General features: G+C 44.5%; 1 protein-coding gene across 2 annotated transcripts; it reads right to left on the minus strand.

The window, feature by feature from the left end:
* Positions 1 to 13,736: 13,736 nt before the first annotated feature.
* LOC143291739 (GTPase IMAP family member 4-like) lies at positions 13,737 to 23,767 on the minus strand. Of its 2 annotated transcripts, none has more exons than XM_076601806.1 (5): positions 23,697 to 23,767; positions 22,586 to 22,726; positions 19,449 to 19,518; positions 19,177 to 19,325; positions 13,737 to 16,925 (listed from the first exon to the last, which is right to left on the minus strand). In XM_076601806.1, the coding sequence occupies exons 1-5, from the start codon at positions 23,757 to 23,759 to the stop codon at positions 16,668 to 16,670; spliced, it is 681 nt and encodes a 226-aa protein (XP_076457921.1). In that variant the 5' UTR covers positions 23,760 to 23,767; the 3' UTR covers positions 13,737 to 16,667. The 2 variants fall into 2 exon arrangements, with proteins under 2 accessions (XP_076457921.1, XP_076457920.1); XM_076601805.1 differs by having other exon boundaries at positions 19,449 to 19,563.
* Positions 23,768 to 26,976: the final 3,209 nt, after the last annotated feature.

Genomic DNA, 26,976 nt, shown 5'->3' on the forward strand with positions numbered 1-26,976 from the left:
TAAGTGCGAATGCTATCGTTGAGACGAACTATCCCCGCATGTGTAAAACCCAACCCCTTATCAGGAATAAATGTTGTCCAAGCCCGGGTGATGTCCACCGTATGTCTGATTTTATCGTGGGGGCTAAAGAACACAGGTCCCTCTCCTCTGTTTCTCATTGCCTGTCGTGCAGCCCCACCGGGGGCCTCAGCCTGAATAAATTCTCCCAAACCAAAGCCATGCTTTTCTATTTTCTGTCTCCAATCCCTCTGCCCAAATTCGGCACACAAACGCTGATAAACTGTTTTATCAAACGGATTATTATACATGTTAAATGCTTGGTCGGTGGGTAGCGGGATTTTTAACTCGTCCAATAACCTCCGAATCTGATAGTAAAAATGAAACCTATACACGGCTCGAATAAACGGATCAGAAGCTTGAAAATGTTCTTCCGTTACTCCACACCCGGCGGTCGCGCACCATACCACAAAATTGATTTGATTCTGCCACCACACTATCGGGTTGTTTCTCCACGCAAGCCAGGCTGCATTCATCTCCCCAGTCATAGTGGGGTTCGCATAAGACTGAAAAACATCGGGAAACTTGGCGGTAAAAGAATATTCGCTGTTCACGTAGATCCCTCGCGTACAACTTATTCTTTTTTCTTTATACCCGGTTGTATAGGACGCGTCCTTGTTGAAGCTGTAAATTTTCTTATTCATAGCTATGTATATAATAACAACCGATATTCAAAAAGACGAATTACCGCGGTGCATATCTAATCAAAGTGGAAGACTAGAAATCGCGCTGCGTGAAATAACTTATTATCCCAACTGGAAAAATATCAGTGATGAGCTCGGAAACAATTTCTTTACTACTACCGATCGTAAGATAATAATCCCAGATGGTTATTATAATGTGTGTGAATTGAATAAAGAAGTGTTCACCCCCCACGGTGCAGAGTTAGACTTGCACGCTCCGAGTGGCTATCTGAGAATAAAGAGCACCAAATCGATTGAACTTTCTGAGCGTCTTGCACATACTCTGGGGTTCCCCCAAAAACTCATCGCGCCGGGAATAATGGTGATAGGAAACAGGCATCCGCGGCTCGCGATACATAAAGCACTTTACATTCACCTCTCTCAAATTAATACCACCGATAATTTCTATAACGGATTGCCTTCTACGTTGTTACAATCAATCTCAGTAGAAAATGAAAGATGCGGGGGTGGTCGAACAACCACGTTGACATCACCCCAGTACAAAAGACTTTCTCACGGAGATTTACCACGTTTAACACTTTCTATAGTAGATGAAAATCATAATCCCGTTTCTATTGATTATTTAAATATTACATTACATATAAGATATGGTTGAACCCTGCACTACGCTCGGTTTGGTTGATCTCGGAGATACAGAGGGATTTGATGTGCCGGGAAAAGAAAATAAGTTGTACGCATTCCAGCTTTCTGAAGGAACGTACAAAAGAAAAGAAGTAAAAATTGGTGATATCGTGAGTGAGGATGATGTTGTCAATGATGAGCCCTATCAACTTGTTCGTTTAAACGGTACATGGCAGCTAAAACCCCTCGACAAGGGGATGGTAGATTTTAAAATTGAATCACCTTACATTACCAAAGAAGAAGAAAATAATAATTATAGAATAAAAAACAGTGGTTGGATGTTCGCTGATTTAAGAGCGTTGGATGTACATTTACTAAACTACCAGGGGAGGTGTTATGTGCTTAAGAAACGCTCGAATGATAAATCTGCATTTCAAATACATTTTTATGATCTAACTAGTTTGTGGGGCTTCCGTTTCCGTATTATTTTTGATGTAATTCTCGGTGAAGAGCCTGATGATTTTGTAGAAGTTTTTCAAGGGTTTTACATTAAATGGCCCAAAAATCTTGCAAATCAACCCCTGAGAATCACCATTGAAAAACAAGATGATGGTATGCCCTATGATATTATACCACAGGGTAGTCATATAGAATTCTCGCTTGAAGGTATTACCACAAAACAGGAAACAATGAGTTTGTGGATGCAGCTGCGTCTTCCTCAAAATATTTCCTTAAGAAGACTATGTTGCATCAATTTGAATATTTAGAATATACTATAAATATTAGAAAATGGTTGATCCCGGAGGGCCAGGAACACATAATATCAAACCCTGCACTACGCTCGGTTTGGTTGATCTCGGAGATATAGACGGATTTGATGCGTCGGGAATAGAAAATCAGTTGTACGCCTTCCAACTTTCTGAAGGAACGTACAAAAGAAAAGAAATAACGAGTAATGGTGGTGGTGTCAACAAATTCAGCGAACTTGCAGACGTGAACGTTGACGGTGTTGTTGTGAACAAACCACATCATCTTGTTCTTTCCGACGATGATACGTGGGTACCTTATCCGGTGGATAACTGGGATTTAGATTTTGAAATAAAACAACCCTATGTTAGTATTGGAAGAAATCACGCTCTACAAAAAATACAAAATAGTGGTAAACTGTTGGCTTCCTATCATACGCGTAAAGATCTAATCGTCGTTAACAGCGACGACTTCGGATATGTTATTGGTATGAGAGGTAAAAAGACTGGTACACTGCGGTTAATTAAAGAGTTTGATTTTAAGCCGCCTATTCAGGGGTCAACTATCGTTTTAGATATACTCCTTAGTGGGGTGCCAGATGATTTTGTAGAAGTTTTAAAAGGGTTGCAGATAAAATGGTCTGGAAATCTTAAAAATAAACTCTTGAGAATTACCATCAAAATTCCAGTGGTTGGCCCATCTGATCAACCCGATCCCTCTATAGAATTTTCGCTCGAAGGTGTCATCAAACGTCCATCGTTAGATAAAATATCTCTCGACTTTATTCACATCGGACCTCTTCAGCTTAAAAGACTGCGCTACTCTCCTCATCCTGTTACTATAATTTAAAAACAAAAAATGATTATTATAGAATAATGGAGTTTCGCCTACGAGAGATATCGAATATAAAAAACAACCTCGAAAAAGACCGTGATGAAAGAACTTTATTTTATAAAAAATATAAACGCGGTGTAAATATCGCTACAGCCGCGGATACAACGCTGACGACTCTTAGTATCGCCCTTGGGGCATCGGGTGTTGGATTACTGTTGAGTGTCGCCGCTGCTCCCGTAGCTATTGGAATAGAAGTGGGAGCTGGTCTCCTTGGTGTGGTTGGTTTAACTTGTAAATTTATTCATAAAAAATTAATGTCACAAGCTATGAAGCACAACGAGATTCGCGTGTTGGCCGAGTCAAAACTGAACACTATAAATGATCTTATTTCAAAAGCATTAGAAGATGATAAAATAAGCGATGAAGAATTTAGTCTCATTCTGGCTGAAGTTGAAAAATTCAATGCAATGAAAACAGACATAAAATCGAAACACAAAACTCAGTTGTTAAAGAAAAATCTATTAGATGGTAAACCATCCAAAAAAAGCAAACTATGTGAACGGTTGATCCAACCTCCTCTCTTTAAGGACCATTTGGCTCTCCATACACATATTTAAGCCGGTTTTTCGTTTTTATGCTTGAGGGCGGTATTGCGCGGTTTTGGGCTGGGGTCGGTTGTATATAGAACCCCCATGACCGTTTCGCTCCCCCATACACATATCCAACCATTTTTTTTATCTTGTGATTTGGCTCCCCATACACATATAACTTGTTTTAACTATATATTTATTTTTTTATGCTTGAGGGTCGTATTACTCCAACATACACAGGTTTTGGCTAAATTTTTTTTATGCTTGAGGGCCTTAACACAAGCTAATACGCCCAAAAAAGTTGTATATAGAACCCCCATCTCTTATACTACTTCATCATTCTTGGTGACTTTAACGCGAGAGTTGGTTGTGACAACAACTCCTGGGAAGGCGTGATTGGGAAGCATGGGGTTGGTAACTGTAACAGCAATGGCCAACTACTTCTCCAGACATGTGCCGAGCATGACCTTCTTTTCACAAACACCATCTTCTGCCTCCCTACCCGTAACAGGACGTCATGGATGCATCCTCGCTCTGGGCATTGGCATCTCATCGACTTTGTCATCGTCAGGAAGAGGGACAGGCAGGACGTACGAGTCACTAGGGCCATGTGCGGCGCCGAGTGCTGGACAGACCACCGCCTTATCGTCTCCAAGCTCAACCTCCGCATCCAGCCCAAGAGACGGCCTCAGGGCATGAAAGCACTCAAACGCCTGAATGTCAACAAGCTGGAGCTAGGCAACATCAAGCAGAGCTTTGCTGACACCCTGGTCTACAAAGAAGGTGGTATGGCGCTGACTGAGAAGCTTCATCAGCTGTTCCAGCTCATCTGGCAGCATGAGGCAGTTCCACAGGACTTCAAAGACGCTTCCATCATACACCTGTACAAGCGCAAAGGAAATCTCGTCAGGCCTGTGACAACCATCGTGGAATATCCCTGCTGTCCGTTGCAGGCAAGACTCTAGCCAGAGTGCTACTCAACCGTCTCATAGCGCACCTTGAGCAAGGTCTCCTACCAGAGAATCAGTGTGGCTTCCGGAAAGAACGCGGGATTATCGACATGGTGTTTGCTGCCAGGCAGCTCCAGGAGAAGTGTCAGAAACAGAACGCTGACCTTTACTCCACGTATGTCGATCTGACCAAGGCCTTCCATACTGTTAGCAGAGATGGCCTTTCGAGTATCATGGCGAAGTACGGGTGTCCCAGAAAGTTCATCACCATCATACGGCAATTACACGATGGGATGCTGGCCCGAGTCCAAGACAACGGAGACACTTCAGAACCATTCCCTGTCTCCAACGGAGTCAAGCAAGGGTGTGTTCTTGCCCCCACCCTGTTCAGTCTCATGTTTTCAGCCATGCTGACAGATGCCTTCAGAGACGCTGACGTAGGCATTGGCATCAGGTACCACACAGATAGCACACTCTTTAACATCAGGAGGCTTCAAGCAAAAACCAAGGTAAGGACAGACACCGTCAACGACTTCTTGTTTGCTGATGACTGCACTCTCAACGCTGCCTCCGAAGCTGACATGCAACACAGCGTCGACAAGTTATATGCTGCCTGTGACAACTTTGGCCTCACAATCAGCACAAAGAAGACTGAGGTGATGCACCAGCCAGCTCCAGGAAAGACTTACGTTGAACCAAACATCTTCATCAACAGGCAACGACTGAATGCGGTGGACAAGTTCACATACCTGGGCAGTACACTCTCTCGCACAGTTGTCATCGACGACGAGGCGAATGCCAAACTCGCCAAAGCCAGCGCTGCCTTCGGCAGACTCCATAAGAACGTTTGGAACAGGAGAGGCATCACCCTGGAGACGAAGCTCAAAGTATACAAGGCCATAGTTCTCACCACACTGCTCAATGGATGTGAATCATGGACGGTCTACAAACGCCACGCCAAAAAGCTGAACCACTTCCACACCACCAGCCTCAGAAAACTTCTCGGCATAAAGTGGCAAGAGAAGATCCCTGACACAGAGGTGCTCACTCGTACAAACTTGCCCAGCATCTACACAATCTTGATGCAGGCCCAGCTGCGCTGGGCAGGCCATGTAGTTCGCATGCCAGGCCACCGGCTCCCCAAGAAACTGCTGTACGGCGAACTCCAACATGGCAAGCGCTCCCATGGAGGCCAAAAGAAGCGCTTTAATGACACTCTGAAAGCTTCTCTGAAGGCCTTTAACATCAGCCACGACACATGGGAGCTGAATGTAATGAACTGACCAAAGTGTCGTTCAGCTGTCCACAAAGGCGCCAAATCCTGCGAGGCCAACAGAATCGCTGCAGCAGAGCAACGCAGACAGGCCAGGAAAAGCAGTGCCAGCAAGTCCCCGACAGCCGCCACCATCCCCTGTTCACACTGCGTCAGAACCTTCCGGGCGCGGATTGGCCTGACCAGTCATCTGCGCACCCACAGAGCCCAACCCACCCACCCCCAGGATGACTAGATGGTCCTCGTCGATCCCGACTGACGAACCACACACATGAAAATAAGAACAAACCCAGCATGCACCCCCCCCCTCCCGAAAACGGAGTATGGCTGCCTACATGGCGGGGTAAAAACGGTCATGTACGTAAAAGCCCACTCGTCTACACAAGAGTGAACGTGGGTGTTGCAGCCTACGAACAAAGAAGAAAAAGAGGGTTGTCACTTAGTAAAAGACACCTTTGTTTGGTTTGGCTCTCTCTCTCTCTCTCTCTCTCTCTCTCTCTCTCTTCTTTTATGTTGCCTTTTACCATTTGTTGCTAAGTCTTTTTCTTGCGTTTCTTTGAATGATTATTTCCTTTAATTTCTCCGTTTTCCATTTTCCCTTTCGGGCTTGATGGAAAAGAAATTGCTTCTTCTTCTTCGTTTGTGGGCTGCAACTCCCACGTTCACTCGTGTACACATGAGTGAGCTTTTACGTGTATGACCGTTTTTACCCCATGTAGGTAGCCATACTCCGCGTGCATGCTGGGTATGCTCTTGTTTCCATAACCCACCGAACGCTGACATGGATTACAGGATCTTTTACGTGCGTATTTGATCTTCTGATTGCGTATACACACGAAGGGGGTTCAGGCACTAGCAGGTCTGCACATATGTTGACCTGGGAGATCGGAAAAATCTCCCCCCTTTACCCACCAGGCGCCGTCACCGAGTTTCGAACCCGGGACCCTCAGATTGAAAGTCCAACGCTTTAACCACTCGGCTATTGCGCCCGTCGCTTATTCTGTTTCCCTCAGAAATAAAATTCATTTATTCATTCATATAACTCTGTCTGTCTGTCTGTCTGTCTGTCTCTGTCTCTCCCTCTCTCTCTCTTCCTCTTTCTCTCATTCTCTTCATTTATTTCTACTTGTGTATTTCAAAGCTGCGTTGTCCATGTAAGGATTTAGTACTGGATGTAGAAATGAACAAAAATACTGAAGTGTTACCCCCGAAACTAAAGTTGTTTTTGTTTTTGTTTCTTACTTTCTGTACAGGTGCCCGCACGTGAATTCACATGTGTTTGTCAATGACTGGTTTGTTGAGTGATCAGTTTGCTAAATTGTTGAAGGTGTTACTAATGTGGAGTGATGGCCAAGAGGTAACGCGTCCGCCTAGGAAGCGAGAGAATCTGAGCGCGCTGGTTCGAATCACGGCTCAGCCGCCGATATTTTCTCCCCCTCCACTAGACCTTGAGTGGTGGTCTGGACGCTAGACGATAAACCGAGTCCCGTGTGCAGCATGCACTTAGCTCACGTAAAAGGACTACGGCAACAAAAGGGTTGTTCCTGGCAAAATTCTGTAGAAAAATTCACTTCGATAGGAAATACAACTAAAACTGCACGCAGGAAAAAATACAAAAAAATGGGTGGCGCTGTAGAGTAGCAACGCGCTCTCCCTGGGGAGAGCAGCTCGAATTTCACACAGAGAAATCTGTTGTGATAAAAAGAAATACAAATACAAATAATTAATATCGTGTGTTTCACACCTGTCACCTCGGTTTTGGTTCAAGGACGAAATCTCTCTACTGGTCCTTTTGTTTGAGACTGCTGAGACTGACACAGAGATACAGAAAGAGAGAGAGAGAGAGAGAGAGAGAGAGAGGGGGGGGAGAGGGGGGGGAGAGAGTAAAAAAAGAAACAAGAGAAAATGTTTGGGTGTTTTGTTTTGTTTTTTTTGGGGGGGCAGGGGGGAGTGGTGTTTGTTTGTTTTTTACGCTTTAAAAAAAATAACCCTTGCAAAGGTTATTTTCTTTCCCCAGTGAAACAGTTTACAAGCAAACGAAAGCTTTAATAACGAGGTTTAAACTCAGGCTCCTGCAGCTTTTTACATGCTGCCCTCGCCCACGGGGACGCAAAGAAGGAAAAGCAAAAAGAAAAAGAGAGACAGACAGACAGAGAGACAGATACAGAGAAGCAAATATACAAAGGCACGTACACATCAGAGGAAGAAATGACGTACAACTGTTCATGCACTGTGAAGCTCACACCCACCCGCACCCTCAAAAACAAATAAACAAACAAAAAACAACAACGACAACAACAAAGAAACAAATTAAAAAAACAAAACACACACACAAAAAAACCCAAAAAAACCACCACCTGCCACATGCACTGATCTGCACATTTACGTTCAGAACCCTTCTCCTCCTGAGCCTCACCCACCCCCCGGTCTACCCCACCTGCCAGTAACACCCCCTCCCGCCTCCTACCGTACCCCACCCAGTAGGCCCTGTCCTGGTTTATCCCCCTTCTCCGTACCACCTCCCCCCTCCCCACCCGCCACACACACACCTGTCCTACTCTCCTGTTCTACATTATCCCTAACCAGTAACTGCTCACCTTCACCCTTTCCCCCCCGCCCACACACACACCTGTACTACTCTACTCCCCTGTTCTACATAACCCCCAATCAGTAACCGCTCTCCTGCCCCCCACACCTCCCCCCCCCCACACACACACCTGTTCTACTCTACTCTCCTGTCCTGCATCATCCCCAGCCAGTAACCGCTCCTGACTTAACCCCACCCCCAGCCCCTTCCATCAATCCCCCAGTAAACCCTCCCTCTGTCGTAAGCTCCATTAATTCTTCCTGCGTCTATTTTACACTCCCCCCCACACCCCTCCATTAATTATGCACACCCTTCACCCTCACCTAAGTAACTCCTCACACTGCTTTACTATGCGTCCCTTAAAAACACTCTGGGTTTTTGGGGGTGGAGGAGAGTAGGATAAGTGGAGGGGTTATTGGGGTGGGGGAGAGTAGGATAAGTGGAGGGGTTATTGGGGTGGGGGTGTGTAGGATAAGTGGAGGGGTTATTGGGGTGGGGTAGAATAGGATAAGTGAAGGGGTTATTGGGGTGGGGGGTGTAGGATAAGTGGAGGGGTTATTGGGGTGGAGGAGAGTAGGATAAGTGGAGGGGTTATTGGGGTGGGGGAGAGTAGGATAAGTGGAGGGGTTATTAGGGTGGGGGAGAGTAGGATGAGTGGAGGGGTTATTGGGGTGGGGGAGAGTAGGATAAGTGGAGGGGTTATTGGGGTGGGGGAGAGTAGGATAAGTGGAGGGGTTATTGGGGTGGGGGGGTGTAGGATAAGTGGAGGGGTTATTGGGTGGAGGTGTGTAGGATAAGTGAAGGGGTTATTGGGGTGGGGTGTGTAGGATAAGTGGAGGGGTTATTGGGGTGGAGGTGTGTAGGATAAGTGGAGGGGTTATTGGGGTGGGGTGTGTAGGATAAGTGGAGGGGTTATTGGGGTGGGGGAGAGTAGGATAAGTGGAGGGATTATTGGGGTGGAGGTGTGTAGGATAAGTGGAGGGGTTATTGGGGTGGAGGTGTGTAGGATAAGTGGAGGGGTTATTGGGGTGGGGTGTGTAGGATAAGTGGAGGAGTTATTGGGGTGGAGGTGTGTAGGATAAGTGGAGGGGTTATTGGGGTGGAGGTGTGTAGGATAAGTGGAGGGGTTATTGGGGTGGAGGTGTGTAGGATAAGTGGAGGGGTTATTGGGGTGGAGGTGTGTAGGATAAGTGAAGGGGTTATTGGGGTGGGGGAGAGTAGGATAAGTGGAGGGATTATTGGGGTAGAGGTGTGTAGGATAAGTGAAGGGGTTATTGGGGTGGGGGAGGGGGGTGTAGGATAAGTGGAGGGGCTATTGGGGTGGGGTAGAATAGGATAAGTGGAGGGGTTATTGGGTTGGGGGGGTGTAGGATAAGTGGAGGGGTTATTGGGGTGGGGTAGAATAGGATAAGTTGAGGGGTTATTGGGTTGGGGGAGAGTAGGATAAGTGGAGGGGTTATTGGGGTGGGGGAGAGTAGGATAAGTGGAGGGGTTATTGGGGTGGGGGAGAGTAGGATAAGTGGAGGGATTATTGGGGTGGGGGAGAGTAGGATAAGTGGAGGGGTTATTGGGGTGGGGTAGAATAGGATAAGTGGAGGGGTTATTGGGTTGGGGGGGTGTAGGATAAGTGGAGGGGTTATTGGGGTGGGGGAGAGTAGGATAAGTGGAGGGATTATTGGGGTGGGGGAGAGTAGGATAAGTGGAGGGGTTATTGGGGTGGGGGGTGGGTGTAGGATAAGTGGAGGGGTTATTGGGGGGGGGGAGTAGGATAAGTGGAGGGGTTATTTGGGTGGGGTAGAATAGGATAAGTGGAGGGGTTATTGGGGTGGAGGTGTGTAGGATAAGTGGAGGGGTTATTGGTGTGGGGGAGAGTAGGATAAGCGGAGGGGTTATTGAGGTGGGGGTGGGTGGGTGTAGAATAAATGGAGGGGTTATTGAGGTAGGGGAGAGTAGGATAAGTGGAGGGCTTATTGAGGTGGGGGTGTGTAGGATAAGTGGAGGGGTTATTGAGGTAGGGGAGAGTAGGATAAGTGGAGGGGTTATTGAGGTGGGGTGGGGGAGTATAGGATAAGTGGAGGGGTTATTGGGATAGGAATATAGTTGGATAAGTGGGTAGGTTACTGGGGTTGGGAAAGAGTAGGATAAATGGAAGGGTTAGTAGGGTGGGGGTAGAGCAGGGTAAGTTGAGGGGTTACTGGGGTAGGGGGGAGTAGGACAGGGCGAGCAATTACTTGGGGTGCAAGTATGGCATAGGAGTTATTGGGGGCAGGGTAGGATGGTGCGGATTCGAGTAGGGTTCGAATGTATGAATGTGTGGAGGAAAGAGGAAAGACGATTATTCTTTGATAAATCATTCATAACGGGTGGAGAGTACATTATAAATAAGTTAACATAAGTGGGGGGTAATTTGGGGTGGGGGAGAGTGTAGGATAAATGGATATTTTATTGGGGTGGCGGAGAGTAGGATAAGTGGAGGAGTTATTGGGGTGGAGGTGTGTAGGATAAGTGGAGGGGTTATTGGGGTGGAGGTGTGTAGGATAAGTGGAGGGGTTATTGGGGTGGAGGTGTGTAGGATAAGTGGAGGGGTTATTGGGGTGGAGGTGTGTAGGATAAGTGAAGGGGTTATTGGGGTGGGGGAGAGTAGGATAAGTGGAGGGATTATTGGGGTAGAGGTGTGTAGGATAAGTGAAGGGGTTATTGGGGTGGGGGAGGGGGGTGTAGGATAAGTGGAGGGGCTATTGGGGTGGGGTAGAATAGGATAAGTGGAGGGGTTATTGGGTTGGGGGGGTGTAGGATAAGTGGAGGGGTTATTGGGGTGGGGTAGAATAGGATAAGTTGAGGGGTTATTGGGTTGGGGGAGAGTAGGATAAGTGGAGGGGTTATTGGGGTGGGGGAGAGTAGGATAAGTGGAGGGGTTATTGGGGTGGGGGAGAGTAGGATAAGTGGAGGGATTATTGGGGTGGGGGAGAGTAGGATAAGTGGAGGGGTTATTGGGGTGGGGTAGAATAGGATAAGTGGAGGGGTTATTGGGTTGGGGGGGTGTAGGATAAGTGGAGGGGTTATTGGGGTGGGGGAGAGTAGGATAAGTGGAGGGATTATTGGGGTGGGGGAGAGTAGGATAAGTGGAGGGGTTATTGGGGTGGGGGGTGGGTGTAGGATAAGTGGAGGGGTTATTGGGGGGGGGGAGTAGGATAAGTGGAGGGGTTATTTGGGTGGGGTAGAATAGGATAAGTGGAGGGGTTATTGGGGTGGAGGTGTGTAGGATAAGTGGAGGGGTTATTGGTGTGGGGGAGAGTAGGATAAGCGGAGGGGTTATTGAGGTGGGGGTGGGTGGGTGTAGAATAAATGGAGGGGTTATTGAGGTAGGGGAGAGTAGGATAAGTGGAGGGCTTATTGAGGTGGGGGTGTGTAGGATAAGTGGAGGGGTTATTGAGGTAGGGGAGAGTAGGATAAGTGGAGGGGTTATTGAGGTGGGGTGGGGGAGTATAGGATAAGTGGAGGGGTTATTGGGATAGGAATATAGTTGGATAAGTGGGTAGGTTACTGGGGTTGGGAAAGAGTAGGATAAATGGAAGGGTTAGTAGGGTGGGGGTAGAGCAGGGTAAGTTGAGGGGTTACTGGGGTAGGGGGGAGTAGGACAGGGCGAGCAATTACTTGGGGTGCAAGTATGGCATAGGAGTTATTGGGGGCAGGGTAGGATGGTGCGGATTCGAGTAGGGTTCGAATGTATGAATGTGTGGAGGAAAGAGGAAAGACGATTATTCTTTGATAAATCATTCATAACGGGTGGAGAGTACATTATAAATAAGTTAACATAAGTGGGGGGTAATTTGGGGTGGGGGAGAGTGTAGGATAAATGGAGATTTTATTGGGGTGGCGGAGAGTAGGATAAGTGGAGGAGTTATTGGGGTGGGGGGGTGTAGGATAAGTGGAGCAGTTATTGGGGTGGAGGTGTGTAGGATAAGTGGAGGGGTTATTGGGGTTGGGGTACAGTGAGATAAGTAGAGGGGTTATTGGGGTGGGGGAGAGTGGGATAAGTAGAGGGGTTATTGGGGTGGGGGAGAGTGAGATAAGTGGAGGGGTTATTGGGGTGGGGGAGAGTGAGATAAGTGGAGGGGTTATTGGGGTGGGGAAGAGTGAGATAAGTAGAGGGGTTATTGGGGCATGGGTACAGTGAGATAAGTAGAGGGGTTATTGGGGTGGGGGAGAGTGGGATAAGTAGAGGGGTTATTGGGGTAGGGGTAGGGTGAGATAAGAAGAGGGGTTATTGGGGTGGGGTAGAATAGGATAAGTGGAGGGGTTATTGGGGTGGGGGGGAGTAGGATAAGTGGAGGGGTTATTGGGGTGGAGGAGAGTAGGATAAGTGGAGGGGTTATTGGGGTGGGCGATAGTTGGATAAGTGGAGGGGTTATTGGGGTGGGGGATAGTAGGATAAGTGGAGGGGTTATTGGGGTGGAGTAGAGTAGGATAAGTGGAGGGGTTATTGGGGTGGGGGAGAGTAGGATAAGTGGAGGGGTTATTGGGGTGGAGTAGAGTAGGATAAGTGGAGGTGTTATTGGGGTGGAGTAGAGTAGGATAAGTGGAGGGGTTATTGGGGTGGGGGAGAGTAGGATAAGTGGAGGGGTTATTGGGGTGGGGGATAGTAGGATAAGTGGAGGGGTTATTGTTGTGTGTGGGGGGGGGGTAGGATAAATGGAGGGATTATTGGGGTGGGTAGAGTAGGATAAGTGGAGGAGTTATTGGGGTGGGGGAGTATAGGATAAGTGGAGGAGTTACTGGGGTGGGGGAGAGTAGGATAAGTGGAGGGGTTATTGGGGTGGGGGAGAGTAGGATAAGTGGAGGGGTTATTGGGGTGGGGGGAGAGTAGGATAAGTGGAGGGGTTACTGGGGTGGGGGAGAGTGAGATAAGTGGAGGGGTTATTGGGGTGGGGGAGAGTAGGATAAGTGGAGGGATTACTGGGGTGGGGGAGAGTAGGATAAGTGGAGGGGTTATTGGGGTGGGGGAGAGTAGGATAAGTGGAGGGGTTATTGGGGTGGCGGAGAGTAGGATAAGTGGAGGGGTTATTGGGGTGGGGGAGAGTAGGATAAGTGGAGGGGTTATTGGGGTGGGGGGAGAGTGACATAAGTGGAGGGGTTATTGGGGTGGGGGAGAGTAGGATAAGTGGAGGGGTTATTGGGGTGGGGGAGAGTAGGATAAGTGGAAGGGTTATTGGGGTGAGTAGTGTATGATAATTGGAAGGGTTATTAGGGTGAGTAGTGTAGGATAATTGGAAGGGTTATTGGGGTGGGGGAGAGTAGGATAAGTGGAGGAGTTATTGGGGTGGGGGAGAGTAGGATAAATAAAATTGCCTAAGCAAAGAGGTAAAAAGTGGCGTTAGTGTGTGTTTCGATAAAGTCTAAAAAATAATAACAAAACTTTTCGTCAACTGCGTGTTGTAAACTTTTGTACATTTTTTATTAACCACTGCAGCAAAGTTGTGGCATGATTTCTGCATTGTTGAACAAAACTAAAACAGATGATCAATGCTTTTTTTTAAGCATTACATGAACTACAGTTGTTACTATCTAATAATCCTATTTCATACACCATTATATTTGACCCAATATATCTATGGGTAAATATCATTTGAAACTTTTCCCTTTTACATCAAAAACGTTATGGAAATACAAAAAGCATACTTTCAGTTGTTTTTCACATCAAGGGTTTCGTTCCGTTTTGTACAGCAATTTGATTCGATATTATTCTCATCGAGTGGTCATACTACAGCCTGTACACTTTGACAACGAACATTTACGTCTTATAGGCAATGCTAGGCAAGACGTTCATTTCACATCCCCCCTGGGGACATTGAAACAAAAGACACATACATCTACTATACATACCAAACAAACAAAAGCGTAACGCCAAAAACAAACAAAAAAGCTAACTCTAGCAATCAAGCAAATACAAATCAACAGGTCAATTTTCCTCAGTAACTGAATAATAAGGCAAACAAGTATATACAAATCAACTTTAGAACATGTAAACTTTCCATAGTACTTGACTATTTCTCCCTATCAATAGACAAAAGTCTATCCAAAAGAAACACGAATGGAAGAGATAAAGGATTTCAATTCTAACAGTACTCTTTTGTTCTTTTCAGAAAACAAAAAAGTAGAATTTTATGGAGTTTGGGCTGATTCTTTGGTGTGCAGACAAACTTGTCCGATGGTATCAAAAAAACGGCACAGAAACAAATAATTGATTTCATTCGCAATGTCGTTTGCGGAATATTTTTTCACAAGTTTATGGGTAAATAGTCAAAACGCTGTTTATTAACAGGCAGTGCATTATTAGTTGTTTTGACCTTTACCTATTCAATCACACAACTATTTGGCAACACTAAAAAAAAACATCTTGGCCAAAATTGGGTTTAAACATCCTGTAATTAATATACAAAATATTGTTATCTACACGTCTATACCAATCCTGCAAAAATGATCTTTAAACAATGTTTAACTTTCTCTTTAAACCATGTAGGATGCACATCAAAACGTTTTGATTAAACCAGAAAATACTTAAATTAATTTCACTCAGAAGTGTTCTGATGTATGCTGGTGGTGTATAAAATTGAAAAGACACTTGTAAACAATCGAAGATATCTTTGAAGTATACATTGGGCTGTAACAAGCTTATAGAAAAGTGAAAAAGTTATGTGATTATCATTGTCTACGCTGATCTAAATCTTTCTTATTATACATTGATATTGCAGAGATGTGACCACATAAAGTATCAAAATCGATTTCTGCACGACATTTTTGTTTTAAATTCTTCATGTGACAAACTGACCAGTTTCTTTTTGAAAGCGTGCTATGCAATACTCTTCTTTGCCTACGCACTTTATGCAATTAATGATCCAGGGCCCTAACTGATTTTTTTTTACTACAGAATACTGGTTCAGCAAGAAGTCTTGATGGGTCTACACAACAGATTTTGTAGAAGTGACTTTTGTATGGCAAACATACCTCTGTCTAGAAACTATTTGTGTCGGGAATGGCAAGACATTTTCAGGTCCATATTTTTCAACATTTTGAAGTTGAGGAAGGTAATGCAACGCAACTAGTGTCCATTTGCTGTTCGTTATAATACTTTTTTTTCTGAACCAGATCAACTTTAAAGCTGTAACAAAAGTTTTCATTGATAATACAGCTTTCACTTTGCTGTTGACCCAACTGTAAACTTATGCCAATCTGTGATGTAAGCTGAGTGTGTTGGGCTGAAAGGAAGCGGTAAGGACCAAGGGACTGGGGGGAGGGGGGGAGTAGGGGGGGGGGGCGTATGGGGGGGGGGAGGGGGGGAGGAACAGTCTGCACTGGAACTGCTCGCCCGATCAGACACTAATGGCACATTAACACTCTGCTCACACTGCTCATCGCATTTGCCAAGCCTTGTCGGCGAACTGTTTGCGGCATAAACAAACACTGGACCAGTTTAACCGACCAGGACAGAGGAATGGTGGAGGGGGGGGGGGGGGGGGGGTAGGGAGGGAAGGAGAGCAAACTGACGGCTCGACCTCAAAGAATGAAGTGTGGAAGGAATAGGGAGGGAGATGTGAAGGTGGGGTGGTGGTGGTGGTGGAAGGATGAGGGAGGGGAGACAGAGTAGGGGTCGTGCTCTGGTGACACTACCTGCACACTACAACACCGTGATAAAAGATCACCCAGTCTGATTCTTTGGTGCAGTATGTACCAAGTGGAAATCAACAAGTTGATTCAGGGGCTTTTGTGGTTTAATTTAGATAACATTTATGAGTGATATTGGTCTCCAGTTCTTTGTAGAATGCCTGTGTTTGTCTCCTTTTGGAATGCACGTTATTATACCGTTATTATACATTGTGTAAATAGTGGAGAAACCTTGGAAACGTGATTTAATGTCGTGTGTTTTTGGTGTATTGAATGATCTGTCAACAAGGTGAGTAAAAAGTAATATTTTCAGATGAAGAGGAGAGATAGTAGCCGGACCACTTTCCTTTCCATCCTGTTTTTTTGTTTTTTTTGTTTGTTTTTTTTCTCCCTCAAACGGCATTCAGTTGTGGCTAAATAAAAAATACAACAACAAATAAACAAAATAATAGATACAAAGCAAACAAAAATAAATGAATAAAAGAATTATTTTTGTTAGATCTAGAACATTTGCTTTCTTTTGATCTAAACATACACAATTTCAAACCTTAGCACCACGAATGCAAAACCAAAACGTACGGAATTCAGAACGATTTTCTTCTTCTTCTTTACATTCTGAAACTTCGGATCATTCTCTGGATCTGAGTCCCTCAGTGGTCCCTACGAATGTCAAGCCAAGCAATGTTCTGTATGAGTCCTACTCTACATGACAGAACACATGTCTGAAATACCATCGATGACAGACTCAGTGCCGCCTTTTACGTAGGAACTGACAATTTCCCAAAATACTTCTGCAACCTCCTCTTCGACGATGTTGTTTTTCACGTCGACTGTGGCTTGTGACAGGGTAACACCTGTTCTCTGCTTTTCTATTCGTTCCAGTTCCTCCACTTGCAGCTTGATTTGTCTCGTGATGAGGGATTCGAAGAAGTATGCAATCTCTCTCTCCAACACAAAGCCCTGGGATCAGAGAAAAGGAGACACGGTTAGATAAAAGCAGACACACCAGACAGGGTGGGAAGAAATATATGATGAAACGGAGACCAGAGGCGATGACTGGATAAGGAACAACACAAGACAAGATGAGATGAGGGCTCAGACAGGACAGGACAATGTGGCTTTGACTTCGATGGACACTGTTCCCACCATCTCTTACATGGTTTATCGGACCAGCAGTAGACACTGTTCCCACCATCCCTCACATGGTTTGTCGGAACAGCAGTAGACACTATTCCCACCATCCCTCACATGGTTTGTCGGAACAGCAGTAGACACTATTCCCACCATCCCTCACATGGTTTGTCGGAACAGCAGTAGACACTATTCCCACCATCCCTCACATGGTTTATCGGAACAGCAGTAGACACTATTCCCACCATCCCTCACATGGTTTATCGGACCAGCAGTAGACACTGTTCCCACCATCCCTCACATGGTTTATCGGACCAGCAGTAGACACTATTCCCACCATCTCTCACATGGTTTATCGGAACAGCAGTAGACACTATTCCCACTATCTCTCACATGGTTTATCGGACCAGCAGTGGACACTATTCCCACCATCCTATCAGTGACGTGAATGTAGTCTGTGCGTCAACAGAAATTCCTGAACACCGCTGTCCCGGTTCTTAGGTTCCTGCGTGATTCCAGGTCACGACAGGTCTGCAGGTCACTAGCAGACTAAAAGGGAAGTGGAGCCGACAAGACCGTCGCCATGTTTGCGCGTCATGTTCCTTGTGACCTGTCAGCCACCCTCCTACAGCGAGGCTGGGCGTTCCAACGCTGGAGGCGGTGTGTTCCCTCAGCCTGCAGATTTTTTTCCCCTGAAAGTGTTCACCCGCTTCCTCCAGCTGTTGAGCTCTTGCTGTCATGGGCCCATTCTCTTTTTTTTCCTCAGTTCCATCGTCTGTACCATTTCAGTGTCGCTCTGGGCTGGCCTTCACTGATCCCCGCACCCCCACCCCTCCGCCTCCTCCATAACTCAATGGAAACAAACGGGTTATTTCTGACTAACTGAAGTTTACACCCGTGAAAGACTCTAGTCCAGTCTGCATAGCATGTATATAATCATTGTCAGTCGTGTTCGACTATGACCATCAGTACAGCAAAGGAAGCAACTGCTGTCTCAACCATCTGGGCTAGAATTTGACAACAGCGGAGAGTGTCTTGCCAAAGTTACATCCCCACTCTCTCGGCCATGATAGTTTTAGGACAATCGGTGTTAGGATGATTCCCAGAGGTCAACTAGCCCACAAGGCTACAGCACTAAGAGCCAGTGCAGTGTAGCCTCCTAGTTTGAGAGTCATAGTCTTTCACAGGACTTCCCATTGCAATGGAGAAATCCTCGATCATGCAGTTGGGCTCAACTGTAAGGTTATATCAGTGTGTGAAATAGGCTGAGCAGGCTAAGCGGTAAATCTGGTCCATTAAGAATCAATACAGGCTGTCGAAGTAAAACTCCAGCACGTTTGTTTCCGTTGAGTTATGGAGGAGGCGGAGGGGTTGGGGGGTGGGGGACAGGGAAGGCCAGCCCAGAACGACACTGAAATGGTACAGACGATGGAACTGAGGAAAAAAAAAGAGAATGGGCCCATGACAGGAAGAGCTCAACAGCTGGAAAAAGCGGGTGAACACTTTCAGGGAAAAAAATCTGCAGGCTGGTAATCCAGATCTGACCCTGGTGTAAAAACCAATGCTGATACGAACAGATTGCTACAACGGTCTGTAAGCAGTGTGGCAGACAGATAGAGGTTCAGTGACTGGAGCCCAACAGTCATACAACAGAGCATTGACAATCACCATTCTTCGTCTGTAAAACGAGTGCTAGGACCTGTTCTACAGTTTCATTACAAGTGTCAGTGCGTACATACTGGCTGGACCTGAATGCATGTGTGTCTGTGCTTCAGACATCGTCCTGTGTAGAATATCATGATATGATGGTGTGTGTGTGTGTGTGTGTGTGTGTGTGTGTGGTGTGTGTGTGTGTGTGTGTGGTGTGTGTGTGTGTGGTGTGTGTGTGTGCGTGTGTATGTGTGGTGTGTGTATGGTGTGTGTGTGTGTGTGTGTGTGGTGTGTGTGTGTGTGTGTGTGTGTGTGTGTGGTATGTGTGTTTTTTGTCTGTGTTGTGTGTGTGTGTGTGTGTGTGTGAGAGAGAGAGAGAGAGAGAGAGAGAGAGAGAGAGAGAGAGAGAGAGGCTTGCATATCAGAGTACCTGCATCATACTGATGAGTTCTTCAGCCTGTCTTTCTCTCTCTGCCTTGTTGTTCATGCCGAAATAGCGGCCTCCGGCCTCTTGTATCATTTCTGTCAGAGGGCTTCCGTGCTTCTCGATATTATCATCCAAATCCTTTCTGAGATCCTCTGTGGAATTCAAGAGCAATATAGATGTACCCTAACATACAATAATCCATCGAACAAAAGACCATAACAATGACAACAACAACAACAATGATAATAATAATAATAGAAAGTGGCGGTGCTTACCAATGGGTTTTTCTGTCTTGGAATAACCGTCAATCCCATTGAAGACCAGAATCAGGTACTCTTTCAAATCCTGAGAAAACAGTTGTTTGATCTTCTCGTATGCCGCATGCTCCTCCTTGAACAACAAGCACACAAAAAGGTTTTCCTCTCTCTCTCTCTCTCTCCCTCCCTCCCTCCTTGAATGGATACCACTTTTCAACGTACGATCTGTATTTATTGCTGTATTTATAGCAGTGCAACTAACCTACTACCGACATACTTCATAAAAGTTAAGGACTACTTACAAAATCTAGGTTGTCTTCATGAAATTAGGATGGGTTACATTATGAGATGACTTAATTGTGTAGGCTGCACATGGTTTACAAATGAACTCTCTTTGAATACACACGCAGCTGTTTCAGGCACGCTTATGTCATGAACGATTTGAAAAATACGTTTGAAAAATTAGTGTTTGAGTCAGTTACGATTATTCAGTTCTTTAGGGTAGGTTGGCCTAATTGTGAACGATTCAGTCGAAGGACCAGCTCAGCGTGTGTATTGTACTGTTTTACAATCGTCAAGTATAGCTCTTCTGTTTTTGAAGGCTTCCCCCGATTGCTTGCACAGGTATATGTTCGTCTGCTTCTTTTTTTCATTTTTTTCAACGGTTGAAATAGGGGTGCTTGAAAGTAAATGCGCACGGGCAAGTCTGATTGCGAATGATGGGTTTGGTAACATGTGGACATTTAAAACACGTGCAGGTCTTGGAGTTATTCGACATAAAATATTATTAGAACATTGCACCAGACTGGTATATTTTTGGTTTTGATAACACACACACACACACACACACACACACACACATGTATATATATTAAACACACACACCCCACACAACACACAAACATACCCTTTTGAGAACACTCATCAACTGTGTGTCATCATTCGCAAATAGACTCACGTCAAAATATCCTATGGTCTAACTGCAAACGACACGATTTGGGAGATTCCTGTCAGAACACTTTATGATCTCTCACCAGCATGCTTTCTTGAATTCTCCCAGCACTGGTAGTACACAATTCATTCAACATATCCAATGAAATCAGCTATTTTAAACTGTATAAAAGTTCAAGTCTTACTACTTGCTTCCCTTGATTTTAGGATTTTGAGAGCACGTTTGTGACCTTGGTCGGTAGTGGTGCGCGAAGAGAAGAAAAAGCGCGGAAATAGCCTGAAATAGCTGGTGTTTGACTGTTTCTTGGAAATGGATATCCATTAAGGTATCAGAACGAGGTCGAAGCAGACGTTGAATTGAGAAATATGTGTAGTGAGAATGCTTCGAAATGGGGCGGTACACGAAGCGTTTGCAATTATATTCTACTTTGCAGCGGACTTTAAAGAATTCTTACATGCCCGAGATACACCAGAATAATATGATTTAAACAGCGTTATCACTTCGAATACCCCCAATCGATTTATCGCCGTTAAAATTTTTTGAACGTCAATGATGGATCCGCAATAGTGCAGATCGCAGTTAGACAGATCTACTCTTTAATTAAACGATAAATGGTTCATAGCAAAGAATGGTTGGAAGTACTAGTACAATATAGCACATCTGGTTATATAAGGTGCTAAGTGCACTGGCTGCATTCCCCTCAGTTTGCCGAAAATTCTGCATCATTTCACCAGATCTCCAAGATGAAAACTGTGCAAGTTCTCAAGCAGTTCTTAACTTTTCGTGAACCCTGGGGGCAATAGCCGAGCGGTTAAAGCATTGGACTTTCAATCTGAGGGTCCCGGGTCCGAATCTCGGTGACGGCGCCTGGTGGGTAAATGGTGGAGAATTTTCCGATTTTCCATGTCAACATAATTGTGTGCAGACCTGCTAGTGCCTAAACCCCCTTCGTGTGTACACGCACGCAGAAGATCAGCCACACACGTTAAAGATCCTGTAATCCATGTCAGCGTTGCGTGGGTTATGAAAACAAGAACATACCCAGCCGCCGTGGCGAAGTGGTTAGCGTCGCGGACTGACGGCTGGGAGGACGCGGGTTCGAATCCCAGCAGAGGTGGGCTTTTCGGCCCGTGGCCAGCTCCTACCCAGAGTTGAGTGTGCTGTGGGCTTAAATGGGGAGACTGGGACCACACAGTCGAGTGTCATCCACTTCAAGGATGCGCCTTTGGGTGTGTTGCTCTAATTACCTGACCAACACTGCAAGTGTCTGTATCTCTCGGGCCTGGTTAACGCCGATAGAGTACAGCCTTGTCACGCAGTCCCAAACCAAAATGGACCTCCATAGCAACATCGTCATCGTCATCGTCATCCTCCTCCTCCTTCATCGTCATCAATATAAACAAAATAGTCTCAAAGTCTGTGGCCTTTCATGCCCTGCTCTCATGGTGACCTCAGTTTCGATACCCCTCCACTTCCGTGCTTGGGGTGAGTCCTGTCAATGTCGTCAGATTCATGGGGGGCTGTTGTTTGAGGGACGTGGTGGCGGTCTCCACTCTGGGAGGGACGCTCACTCAGTCTGGCTCCGGAACTAAGCCATTATTGTCGTTAGTAGGGGACTTAGTAAGTGGTGTCCTAAGTACGTTATAACAGAACAGGCGCCACTGAACACCACCGAAGTGACTCAGCAGCAGTGCAGGGTCTCTTCTGGTGTGTGGCCTCCTGGCGACCTAACATCGATGGTTCCCTGTGGACTGTCATCGCTGGAACTGCGAAGGACGAACCCGGGTGTGGCCGTGTATGGGGGAATCTAAATGAGGGGCGTGGGAGTAATGCCACTGAAACGGTGCAGATGATGGGTCAGAAAAAAACAAACAAACAAAACCCAAAAACATACCCAGCATGGCTGGAGTATGGCTGACTACATGATGGGGGTAAATAAACAAAACGGTCATACACGTAAAATGTTACTGTCTGTCTGAGTGCATATGTGTGCGTGCCTAATATCTGATTGAATGACACAGGAAACGAATGATGAGCGCCCAGTGGCAGCCGTCAGTCGGCTCTACCCAGGTTGCCAGCCTGTTGTGCAAATGACCCCGTGTTTGTAAAGCGCTTAGAGCTTGGTCTCCGACCGAGGATAGGCGCTATATAAGGTATCCATATCAACCCATAAAAAATCATGTAGTTAACATTATGGACGTACCCTCGTAAAGCGACGGTCACAGCGAAGAACGAAGACAATCACGTTGGGTCCAGGGTTCGAGACAGCCACGCTTTTCGCCACTTCTTTGTGAATGACTTCGTCGGGCAAATGGGTATCGCACAGGCCCGGTGTGTCCGTTACCTGCAGTGTGCATAAAAGACGGTGGTGTTCTCTCTCTCTCTCTTTCTGTCTCTGTCTGTCCCTCTCTCTCTCTCTCTCTCTCTCTTTCTTCTTCTTCTTTTCTTCTTCTTCTTCTTCTTCTTCCTATTAATAGCAACTTAAACAGATATAGTGAAAACCCTGAAAGTAAACGATGCCCAAGTTGTGGACACAGAATCGAAAACGAACACCACTTTATTTTTGTTTGCCCATTACTCAATGACTTGAGGCAGACGTTCCTAAAAGATTTCCTAAATTTACCCATAAGCATAATGGTAGAGGGGGAAAACGATAACTTAAGTCGCCAAGTTGGCAAATTCGTTTTCCATGCTGTAAGAAGGAGGCAACAAACGGATTTTATCAATACCTCTCCGAGAAATGTGTTTCTCGTATTTTCATTGAACCTTGAATGCCAATGTTATTGGTAGTTTAGAATGTATGCCGTGCAGTGAATTTACTTTATACTCAATCTGGAATTGACCTCATACTTAATAAGAAAAAATAGTTCGTATATACTGTGTTTAAAATGAAATCACTTCATAGTCTGTAAATGAGCTGTTGGATTACCCTCTCCTCTTCCCCCATCCCTCTTCCCCTTCCCCAATGTGTATGTATGCCTATGGCCGAAACACATTAAACCATCTTCTTCTTCTTCTTCTTCTCTCTCTGTCTCCCACCCTCTCTCTGTCCTGTCTCCCTCTCTCACTCTGTCTCCTCTCTCTCTTTCTTCTTCTTCGTGTTTTGTATGTTTGGTTTTTCTTGTTGTGTGTGTGTGTGTGTGTGTGTGTGTGTGTGTGTGTGTGTGTGTGTGTGTGTGTGTGTGTTTGTAGCTTATACCTTTACCCTAAAACAAACTAACAAAACAGAAATTTCGAGTTCGAGGGTTGAGCTATGAGCTCTGTGTCTGTCTGTCTGTCTGTCTGTCTATCTATCTACCCAGCATTACTCATACCTCTACTGTTGTACCAAATCGAGTGGCCATCTTCCAGTCCGAATGACCTGTCTCTGAGATCATTCCACGTCCAACTTGAATCCGATGATCGGTCAAATCTCCTGTCATCTCTTTCACCTCGCCATCCTTTTTCCCCAGCAGAACGTTGCCCAAGGTGCTTTTACCTGTCCCCAGTCATTCCCAGCAGCACAATGCGCAGACTCTCGCCAGAACTAACTAAGATGAGGAATGAAATTGTGTATATAAACGAAGAAAGAAAGTAACTAAAATTCAGATATCGTTAACCCCCCCCCCACCCCCCCCCCCCCCCCCCCCCCAAAAAAAAACCTCCAAAAACCTGTCCTGATGGATAGATGATTTCTCTTGTCAACCATATTGTCACCACTTTGTGTAACACACATATGTAAATGTAACATAAGACATCTGTATTGTTGTTAAAACTGAGAGTAAGAAAGATGTGGGAGAGAGGAGAGACAGACGCTTTGATGCTTGGACACTAATCTTATTGGCTACGAGGTCCTTATGGCATGGGTGAATGCGTCAACATAAACGAAAGAAAATGATGAAAGCAAATACTGAAACAATACGAAGTTCTTTCCTTGAAGAAAAATGGTAGCAGCCAACAGGCCACTCAACACTTATGATAAAGCCGTTCATTTATCCATCAATGAAACAGATTCCATCATTGCTTTCAGTTTCAAGCCTATCTAATCACACAGTCTGTATCTGTTTTTAGTGACTTTTGCATCATCTTCCACGATTCTGATATAGATTTTGCCATTACGGATATCGCCTTGTGATCTCCTGGCGTTAACATGCTAAGATCTTTTCTTATAACAGTTTCATTTTTTTTCTTCAAAAATCACATATGTATTTCTCAAATCATCGTAAGATTCATTGTCAAACATATAAAGAATTTAATCATCAACTGCTTGGTTACACAAAGGACATGACATAAACCATTTATATTGGCACTAAAGCCAAGTGTTCTGAATCTAAATTGTGCAAGCATTGTATGATGCCATTTGTTCGTAGTAACGTTTAGGAATTTTTCACTTTGAAATATATTTGAAAGGAACGGAACCAGCTGTAGTTATCCTTATTATCTATATCTGAATGACATTTTTCTTTAGGCGTATTAAGCAGTCTGGATTTAGAAATAAAAGTTTGCTCATACCCTACACCTTGACGCACCCATACAATTGCAAAACCATTTTCTGACAAAATGTTTCTTATAAAAGAAGTCCAGTTTTATTTTCCTTTCTCTGTCTTGGTGAATTAATACCATATCGTACGCCTGTTTACAGTCTACTTTCAGGCAATTTCAACAGTTTAAAAGAATACTTAATACACTTTAGATGAGTTTTTACATACAAAGATACCTTCCTGTTTTACCATACATAACTTTGTTTGATGCATGTATTGGGACACATGCAAAAGTATCTACTCTCTCTATTTGCTCATTTTTGTTAATTCCCAACACTTCAGCGCACATGTATGTGTTGTTCAATTTGGATATCAAGCATTTCCCTGAAGACATTAACATCAGTACAGTTTGACTTTCCCATTGTCTTAAGTATTTCACATACACTTTTCTTACCTTTAGGAACAGTTTCATATCATGCCATGTAAAGGCTTAATTTGGCTGTGAACAGTAACCCTAAGTACCTGCAAGAATTTCAACGTTCAGTTCTACATCATCATAATACCATTTCTCACTAGCAGACAAGTGACCTCCCTTGCGAAAAATCAAAGGTTGTTTCATCAAGGTTCGTAATTAAGCACGAACGATCTTCTTGTTTTGATATAATTATTTAACTGATTTTGAAGTACCAAAATCTTTCCCCGACAAAATAATCACATCATCAGCAAATAATAACCAATTTCAACATCATTTGGAATCGTTTGATTACCATCTCCACTTCTCCTTGATAACTCAACTGCAACTGCTAATGCATTAATAAAAAGTGAAAACATATTTGGGCTCAGTCATCCATGCTGTACTTCACTATGACACGGAAACGTCACTATAAGCACACTCATCATCAACACATGTAAGCACTGAATCATATGCACTCTTCAGATCTTTATACAATTTTCCATTCACATCATTTGTTCCTAGAATATTACATTATCTATTACGGATGATAGAATCAAAGGCTTTTTATATCAACAAAGGCTGTGTATGTTTCATATTGTTTGGCAGATACTTCTGTACCAATGCAAACAATGTAAAGATATTATCAATGGTATTATAAATAGCTCTAACTCCTTCTGTACCAATGCAAACAATGTAAAGATATTATCAATGGTATTATAAATAGCTCTAACTCCTTCTGTACCAATGCAAACAATGTAAAGATATTATCAATGGTGTTATAAATAGCTCTAACTCCTTCTGTACCAATGCAAACAATGTAAAGATATTATCAATGGTATTATAAATAGCTCTAACTTCTTCTGTACCAATGCAAACAATGTAAAGATATTATCAATGGTATTATAAATAGCTCTAACTTCTTCTGTACCAATGCAAACAATGTAAAGATATTATCAATGGTATTATAAATAGCTCTAACTCCCGCTTGTTCCTCAACATTTTTTCTTCTCTATCTGTCCATTTAGTTAATATCCTTTTTGCTTTTAATGCAGTATGCACTGTACTTATACTTGTTTGGGCTATTCCATGATATATGTTGGGGTTGTTAAGGTCATCTTTTTAAGTAATGGTATCATCATACATTTTGCCAAATGCAAAGGAAAAGTCACACTTTGAAAACGGTTTGTAGAACAGAACAGTAAGTTAAATCTATATCATCTGAATTGACATGTTTCCCCAATGAACTTATCTTGACCAGCAATTTTCCCACACTTCCCAATTTTGTTTATACCTGTAAAGATTACTTCTAATACACTTTGTTTTTTGCCTGTTCTGATATTCATATCACCACATATGAAAATAAATGATGACGGCTGGTTCTTCGCTTGCGAAGATCAGTGGGAAGTTCCCGCCAGGGATGGGCGGCATAATCTTTATCAATATGTTGGAGAAGATTTTCTAGAATTAAAAACACCATCTTTACCGTTTGACTCCACAGGAATTCCTTCAGTTGCAATGTAACCATAATCAAATCTTTGCCCAAACCAAACACATATTTATCTATTCTTAATGAAACCATATTGTTAGAGCTCAGTTTGATGAGAGAGAGAGACAGACAGACAGACAGACAGACTGACAGACAGACAGAAGGAGACACACACACACACACACACAGGGATG

The sequence above is a fragment of the Babylonia areolata genome, chromosome 17 (assembly GCF_041734735.1).
Source record: "Babylonia areolata isolate BAREFJ2019XMU chromosome 17, ASM4173473v1, whole genome shotgun sequence".
Taxonomy (NCBI): Eukaryota; Metazoa; Mollusca; class Gastropoda; order Neogastropoda; family Buccinidae; genus Babylonia; species Babylonia areolata.

Excerpts from the sequence above, each read along its gene's own strand:
- LOC143291739 (XM_076601805.1), bottom strand. The coding sequence starts at position 23,759 with ATGATCTCAGAGACAGGTCATTCGGACTGGAAGATGGCCACTCGATTT. Across the intron at positions 19,564-22,585 it reads GTGACCGTCGCTTTACGAGG|GAGGAGCATGCGGCATACGA; the intron begins GTACGTCCATAA and ends TTGTTGTTCAAG. Across the intron at positions 16,926-19,176 it reads AACTCATCAGTATGATGCAG|GGCTTTGTGTTGGAGAGAGA; the intron begins GTACTCTGATAT and ends CTCTGATCCCAG.